This window comes from Daucus carota, chromosome 4 (assembly GCF_001625215.2).
Source record: "Daucus carota subsp. sativus chromosome 4, DH1 v3.0, whole genome shotgun sequence".
Taxonomy (NCBI): Eukaryota; Viridiplantae; Streptophyta; class Magnoliopsida; order Apiales; family Apiaceae; genus Daucus; species Daucus carota.
The window spans coordinates 33,437,484-33,446,108 of NC_030384.2; the positions used below are offsets into that span (position 1 = coordinate 33,437,484).

The 8,625-nt window shown below is 34.0% G+C and overlaps 1 protein-coding gene across 1 annotated transcript; it reads left to right on the forward strand.

Moving 5' to 3' along the window:
• Positions 1-1,031: 1,031 nt before the first annotated feature.
• LOC108215669 (transcription factor MYB3R-5) lies at positions 1,032-8,603 on the forward strand. The gene is made up of 9 exons (XM_017388208.2): positions 1,032-1,188; positions 1,576-1,755; positions 2,945-2,996; positions 3,238-3,295; positions 4,860-4,954; positions 5,074-5,177; positions 5,527-5,655; positions 6,821-7,868; positions 8,227-8,603. The coding sequence occupies exons 2-8, from the start codon at positions 1,607-1,609 to the stop codon at positions 7,857-7,859; spliced, it is 1,626 nt and encodes a 541-aa protein (XP_017243697.1). The 5' UTR covers positions 1,032-1,188; positions 1,576-1,606; the 3' UTR covers positions 7,860-7,868; positions 8,227-8,603.
• Positions 8,604-8,625: the final 22 nt, after the last annotated feature.

The following is an 8,625-nucleotide window of genomic DNA, read 5'->3' on the forward strand; positions in this document are numbered from 1 at the left end:
CCGAAAATAACTTTATTTTGAAAATATTTTCTTTGGAATTATTTACTTAATTTTCTTGGAATGTGTTTTTCCTATAAAATATTTTTCATTAAAAATATATATCGAAAACTTTATTTTATTTAAACAAATTTTTAGAGAAAAATTCCCGAGGAAATTTTAAAAAAACATTTCAAATTCTTGAGGAAATTTCTGAAAATTATTTATCCAGGATTTCCTCAGAAATTTTTCGTGAGAATTTTGTGTGAAAATGTTGTATGATTATTTTTGAGAAATTTCAAGACAAAGTTTTCCGACAAAGATTTCATGAATATGTTCTAAAGAAATGCGGTCAACATTTCTTTAGAAAATTTTTCTTAGAAATTTTCCAGAAAATAGTTTCAAAAATATTTCTATTCTTTGATAACTTTTTAATGAAATTCAAGATAGAAAATATTTTTGAAAAATATTTTCTTGTTCGTGAAGGGAGGAAAGTTTCATCATCGATTTTTTTTACATAAAATCAAATAAACACAAAAAAAATACAAAAAAATCTTAAAATATTTTTTATAAATTCAAATAAACTCACAAAAATTTTTTCTAAAAAATATTGTCTAAATTTCAAACAAACGCAGGAAAAGTCTAAAAAACCTTTTCTTTCAATATATTTTTTGACAGACAAACAAAGCCTAAATTATCTAAATTAATTTTAAAGAATTCCCAAAGGTGAGTCGATTTAATTTACTATGATTATTCTAGAGCAAATAAATTATGGAAGGAAAAAAATAAGATGAATAAAAAAAACAAAATTAGGGCCGTCATCTATTCATCAGTTACTAAACTCGTAACGTATCTTTCATCATCAAATCGGACGGTGCAGACTGACCCGGGAACCAAAGCAAACTTGGCCGATACACAAAAGGATAGCCATCGCAATAGTAAGCCGTTTGAGGTTCAAACCTATTCTATTTTAATCACCTAAAACTTAACGGCCTCCGTTTATCACCGTTAAGTTCCTCGCTACATATCCTCTCTAACTTAACGAAACGTAACGGAGCCGTCGGTGGTCTTTATATTCGTTAGATACAAAAAATTGTATCTACTATTTTCTCTCTTTCAACGGGCGAGTTTTTATTTTCTATGTATAAACCCCCTTCTATCAATCTCTTAACAAATTAGGTTTACATATGAGCGCTTCATCTCAATTAATAGGTTAGATTTCTCTTTCTATATTTGTGTTTTATTACTAATTATTATCATATGTGTTTCTGTGGAGTTAGTTATAATTAATTCAACAGTTTTGGATGATTAATTCGTGTTTAATTACGATTTAATATGCTTTTCTGATCTGTTTTATTGTTCTTCTGTGTGTGATTATTGGTGTTGTGATGTAATTATGATCTGATTGTGGCGTTATTGGAGATCTGAGTTTTCGTTTGTTAATTTTGTTGGAATTGAAGTATGAGTTGCGATTTGCGGCTTTGATTAGGGGGATTGGGGATTGTTGTAGCTGAAGCGGAACGATTTGATATCGGTTTTGTTGGAATTGTGTGTGTTGTGGAGTTTAATATTGGCTTTTGTGGTGTTGGATTGTGGCAGGTTGTTGATTTTGGATGACGGTTGGTCTTTAATGGATGAGCTTAAGTTAGAGGAGTGTTGTTTGGAGAATAAACAATCTGCGGCGGTGTCTAGCTCTTCGGTTTCGGAGACTAGTGAGAGTATTAACATTAAGTCGCCTGGGGTTTGTAGTCCAACGCCTGACTCATCCGTAGCTCAAAGGTAGTGATCTTTTACTCGGTGCTTTGTTGTTGATATAGATATGGATGTCTTGTATGCAGGATTATTTATTGCAAGGGAATTGCACAGTGCATTCAAAATTTCCTGAATTGAATGCTGCTTTGCTTTATTTAATTATGCTCTCCCAAATTTAGTATGTTATCTTAATCTAGCTAAACTATATCTGATTTGTGTATATTGACTAGAGGAATCTAAAGACAGGTTGGAAATAGTGTATTTTGCTATAAACATTAAATACATGAAATATGAATTTTCCCTGTTTCTGTAAAAGTAGAGTGTTTATATGATTTGCTTTGATTTGTGGTTCTGCATGCCCCTGATCATTAGCATATTTCATTACCCTAATACAAAATTTACAAAAGAAAGCCTCTATACTATGCTAATCATCAGCATAGTTCTTTACCTGAGTACAAGATTTAGAAAAGAATGATACTTTATGTTGAATAGTATGGTACTACGCTTCCACTCACAAACCATCTTTTGTGAGGCAAAGGTAATTTTCAACTATCTGTCTTGTTTGTAGTTCACTTCTAACAGCCAGTATGGTGTAGTGACTGTAGTCGTATGTCAATTTTATATGTAATCCACTAGTCAATGATTTTTCAGTCTCATATGGTGCCAGCTTACTTGCTAGCTGTTTGATAATTTGTCAAGAGGAGGAGAAAGATAAAAGTAGGAAAGTAATATTGACATTTGATCTGGATTCTGGACTTCACTGTTGGTATTTAAACCCATATGCATTTGGAGAAGTCAAATGCACACATTTTTTATAACCTTACTGCATTACTATTTTTAAAACCTTGTTTTCAATGTAAGTGACCTCTTGAGGAGTTGCACACTTGCACTCCAGATTAAAGAAATTTTGTAAAGTAGTCCATTGCAATCTAAATCTATTATGTAACCTTTAAAGCCACAAAATTGGTGATAACTTGATGGTTTAAATAAACCTCTTTTTCTGCTAATTTTAAGGTCGAAGCATCAGTATGTAGCATATAGCCCATGTCACTGGTTTTTTAAATACAATACTCATTTAGCTGTTATATCTGTCTCTTTGCAGTTGTCATGCTTGTATTGTATAATACTTTTCTCTCTATTTTTCTAATTTACTATTTTCTTCAGCACTCTACAAATCATGAGGCCATCTATATTAATGTGCTAACTTTTCTTGTAGGCGTATCAGTGGACCAATTCGTCGAGCGAAGGGGGGATGGACTCCAGAGGAGGTAACGCTTTTTTGTTTTGTTTTGCTTTACTTTATTAGGCTGTAATACTACTAAGAAATGGGAGTCTACATAAGTTTACTGTGTCTTATTTTAGTTATAACTGGGTGTGACCCATTCCTGTCACAGGAAATTAAATCAAAGTCATCTAAATAAAGTGATTCTTGCCATTGCATTTTACCAGCTTTACAGCACCATTGATGGTCATTAGTGCTGGTAGATATAACTCACTGAATTTTCGCAGGATGATACATTGAAGAGAGCTGTCACAATTTATAAAGGGAAGTGCTGGAAGAAAATAGGTTAGTCAGTTGTGTTTTGGTACCTGTGGTGATTACATTGTACATTTAAATTACAGGTTACATTACCTATTGTAACTAGACTAGATGTTTTAGAGCAAGTCCAGCAATGTCTTAAATTGATGTCCTAAACCAAAATTTAAGGCATTTGGAAGAAAGGAGTGCTCCAACAATGTCCTAGTGGTGCCTTAAAGCACTAGGATATCCAACAAGTGCCTTATTTTCAAGGCACTACAATGCTTGTCCTAAACCATTTTTATCAATAAAAAATTAGCTTCCCTCCATTTCAACACATCTCTCTCCTCTCATCTTTTCCCTTCCCTGCAATAGTACTTCAAATATGTCATTATTTTAAGAATAAGACATTATAAGGCATGTTGTTGGAGTTTATATACCAAAATAATGTCCTAGATCACTAGGACACTATTTTTTAATATATTTATGGGGCACTTGTCAAGACATTGTTGGCACTTGTAAATTAGTAGTGTATGCCCAAAACTTGTAATCACCGTTTTTCTATTTAACAGTTATTATGCTTATTCCATTTGCATAAAAGCTGTCAGCTGCTTGGTCTTTAGAATAATAGGTTGTATATTTATAAAATTGTGTTATTATCAACTTTGAACGTCAATAAATTGAACCCAGATGTCACAGAATGATGAGTAAGACCAAGGACCTAATACCTTTACTTCATGTCCCTTTCTTCTTTTGATTATGTTGAAATGCCTAACAAACACCAACAGATAATTTGTTAGGCATGGCACTGGGTGTCGCATTACCAGTTTGCCTGCCTATTTGCCTAATTGGTGAGTTTTAACTTTTAATCAATCTAGTTATGATGTACATAATTAAATATGTATGAAATGGACTAGTGCAACCAATCTGCCTTCACTTTCTCTCTAGAATCTGAACTCTGAGCTCTCATCTCTCCGGGTTCCTTCCTATGCTGTATATGTCTCTTATCTCTATTCCTCTGACTTAAGTCTTTATAATTCTGTGCAATGTTGGCCTCTGATCTGTCTTCTGACGACTCAATTTTATAACTCTATACAACTATTTAAGTCTGTTACTGACACATGTATAAATATACACTTTTCAAACAATTAAGACCTAATACTAATTGAAGCTGAAATTCTTACACTTAACAAAAGCTCTGAGTGATTTAATTTGTGAGAATGGTCTTTAAATTAGATTGTAACACCCGTAGAGCAGCAATTACTTGTTTGCTTGCACTTCTTAGTTGTCTCTGTCCCTGTCTCTTGAGAGAAATGAAAGTAAAGAAATGTTTGAAGTTTCTAACATATCTTTTGTATTGTTATTGTTTATAATAAAGGAACCCACAGGGTAAAGCAATGGGATTATTCTACAGTTGCTTGGTTCAGTTTCAATGTATAATAATATTTGATAGAACTCGTAAACTTACATGTTCCTTTTCCACTGAAGTTTATTTAGTTTAATTAAAATTCCACTCTAGTTACATGTATTACGATTATTGTATTCTCTAACATTTTTTTGGTGTTTCAAGTTCTTAGTTCTAATATATATATGTGTTTATATTTTTTGGCAGCGGAATTTTTTCCGGATCGATCAGAAGTGCAGTGTCTACATCGGTGGCAAAAGGTTCTCAATCCTGATTTAATTAAAGGACCTTGGACTCAAGAGGTTGAACCTAATTTCCGCACTCCTACCAATTTACGTCTGTAACTACTATGTTAGAATATTTTTAAAGGAATTAACAAGCTTTCATGGTTTGACATTTATCTATATTTTGTTATTTAAAGGAGGATGTGAAAATTACTGAACTCGTAGCAAAATACGGACCTACGAAGTGGTCACTTATTGCAAAATCTCTGCCTGGCCGCATAGGGAAACAATGTCGTGAGAGGTATATGACATTTGATCTTATTGCATCAAGTATAAAGAATTTGTTGGGAGTCTAATACTCCATAAGATAATAAAGTTTTTTGTTTATTTACGTAATGGTTGTGCATCTCTTTACGAAATTCTGTGTCTATGAATCGTGTTCCACTATAATTTATCATCAGTTATACTTGTTATTGTTCAGTTATACATTTGACTACACAGAGCATACATGGCTTTAAATTACCCCTGGTTGTTTTCTTTTCTACACATTTTTTTTAAATTCTAACAATTCCTGCATGTTGACATTATGGAGGTCATTGTAGTTATCTATAAGATTGATTGTGGAGGATAACATAGTTGCTTTTTTACAGATGGCACAATCACTTGAATCCATATATAAAAAAGGATGCTTGGACATTGGAGGAAGAATTAGCCCTTATGAATGCCCATCGATTATATGGGAACAAATGGGCTGAAATAGCTAAGGTTCTACCTGGAAGGTACTTAATAGCTAGTAGTAAATTTTGAGTTATTGTCTATAGTGTCTGATGCTAAACTAGGTTAGTTTTGATTCCAAGTAAAGCTTGTGCAAGTTAGCATTACAATACTAATGTCACTGAACCACACTCTGCATAACAAATCCTAGATTAGGATTTGGGGAGAGGGGCAGAGTTGGCATTTCTATGAATATAACTGTTTTGACATTCACAGAGACACTGAGAAAGTAGAAAGTACAGAAATTAGCAATTTATACAGAAGGCAAGGGACAGTAAATATTAAACTGTAAATATCAAGCACTTAAATTTAATAACAAGATGCATGCTGTACAATAATGAAAATTAGTTTAAAGGGACAAATTAGTTGAAGAATATATTGTAGTTCATTGGTCAGTTTCACATTCACATTAAGACTTTCATGCACACAGATAATACTACTTGTTTCCTTCAAATAACAGACTTTATTGTGGTTCATTGGTCAGTTTCACAGTCGCATTAAGACTCTCATGAACACAGATGTATACCACTACAGTAGCTTGTTTAAGTTTGTAGTAGCATCAGATATTAACAGATTATAAATCTGCATATCATCCATTTTCAGTTCAAATATTGTTTTTGGTGAAGGACGGATATCAAGTTTTCCGTGTTTTATATTTTGTCTTCCCTTCTTCATTCTTGGTTTTGTTTTATTGTCTCTGGAATTTTCTGTTTTCTTTTTCTTTTTCTTTCTTGCTTGATTGATTTGAGTCTGTAATTGTTTTTGTGATTTTAGTAGTGATAAGACTTTCAAGTAGGTTTCATATCCTTCAGGTAATACTTAAAATTCTTTCTATGAGATTGATTGATCAAAACTATCTAAAAATGCGAACTGCTTTCTTTTTAATAAAGCTCAAGATGAGGAGAAATCTTTTCTTTAATGTATAGGTTTGAGTTTACTGTTTGCAATTCTGACGACTATTTTCTTTTTGCTCCACATATACCTAGCTTCTGATCGTTACGAGACTTATCATAATCATCTTTGCTAGCTGTTCTAGCTGCCAATTTTTAGCCACGTTGTAACCTAGAGGCTACTGAAATCACCATAAATGCTGTATTGGCCAATTTAGTTTGTATTCCATATAGAATGTATTTATGATTACTCACTTCTGAATATTTTTTGCATCTGCAGGACCGACAATGCAATCAAGAATCACTGGAATAGTTCTTTGAAAAAGAAGTTAGAGTTTTATCTAGCTACTGGAAACCTTCCGCCGGCTGCTAAAAATGTCCTTCAAACTAGTGCCAAGGACTCGTATCTTGCAACATCTACTGGGAAAGTAGTCTGTTCTAATAATGTAGGGTCAGAGTCAACTATGCAAACTTCATCAGGAACCACAGAAGTATGCAAAATTGAAGAAGATGGCAACCAGTTAGGATTAATGACATCATCTCATGACATGGGGGTTTCTTTAGGTTTCCTCCATAATGAACCTACTGTGTCTGATCTTGCCAAGTCCAAGCCACAATCATTGAATATAGATGATAATCATGTCTATTCAGCTTCTGAAATCGAGAGCATCAGAACCAATGGTGTAGACAAAGCAATTGCAACATCATCGCCATGTAGGAGTCCGGTATATGGTTCCTTGTACTATCAGTCACCGCTGTTAGAGCATTACCTTGTATCCAACCCAAACAATGTGTTAGAGAGGCACCTTGAACCTGAACCAGTAGCATCGCCTATGAGTAATATCACTCCACCTTCCATGAAAAGCAGCAGTTTGTATGGGTTGACCCCAGAATCCATTCTTAAAATGGCTGCTAGGAGCTTTCCAAATACACCTTCTATCTTACGAAAAAGAAAAGCGGAAACCCCCAAACATTCCCCAGCTAATGAAAGCAGGACGGCGGACAACAGGGCAGTTGAAGGCAGTTCTTTAACTTCCGATAGATTGGGGCAAGGTACCAGCTGTCTGAAAGATGCTCAGTTGCATGACAAGATGTTGTTTGAAAGCCCAGCTTCTTCTATTCCTGTAAACAATGGCAAGTCATTTAATGCTTCACCACCATATCGGTTAAGATCCAAACGTACTTCTATTTTTAAGAGCGTGGAAAAGCAGCTTGATTTCACACCAAGCAAGGAGCAGCAAGACAGTGATGCTAAATCTAAGGAAAAGCCTGCTGTGAATGAAGATTGTTGTCATACGTCTGACATTGGTGTGACCTAGAGGTTAAGTGTAAGTTCCTATTTGACCTACAACTTTTTTACGATTATTATGTCCTGCATCTAACATGGATGTGTTTCGTTCATACCAGTCAAAGTGCACTTTCAGATGGTACTATGGTATGAGTGTTCTGGAGTTGGTCAACTATATTTAAGTTGCTGTTTTATTGAAAAAGAAGCAGAGTTTATTAAAAAATTTGTTTACTTTAAAAGTCCTTTGGTGTTAAACTAAATTTCAAGTTTACTTCAAATGACCTTTGGTTGTAGATGAAATGTTGATTTGCTAAGCTGTTGGCCTGTTAATAGTGGTTCTTGTGCTATTAATTTCTTGGCTATTGTTGTATTGAAGCGCTTGGTAATTGTTGAATCAGGAAGATGGTGGGAGCACTCTTGCAGGCCGTTTTCTCCTCCTGGTCAAAGGCTAAAGATCTGCGATTTAAAGGAGGTGGCTGATGTATCCCTAAGCATTGTCGAATTGCGTCAGACCCAAAACATCAAAAATCTTAAAGATACAAAGGGTCCTATTTTTTTTTTTCCCTCATTGTTAGATTTTAGGTAATAATAGTTCGTTTAAAATTATTTCTTCTGATTGTAATGTACAGATAGAAGCTAGAACCCTCTTGACAAGAAGGGGTTTGATAAATCTTGCTCTTAATAGCTAGCACCATTCAACTTGGATGTTTACATTTACAAACACCGAACATCACATCATAATAAATCCGGAGTTGTGATTCCGTTTGATTTTCCAGCGTTTGAAAATTTGAATTGGA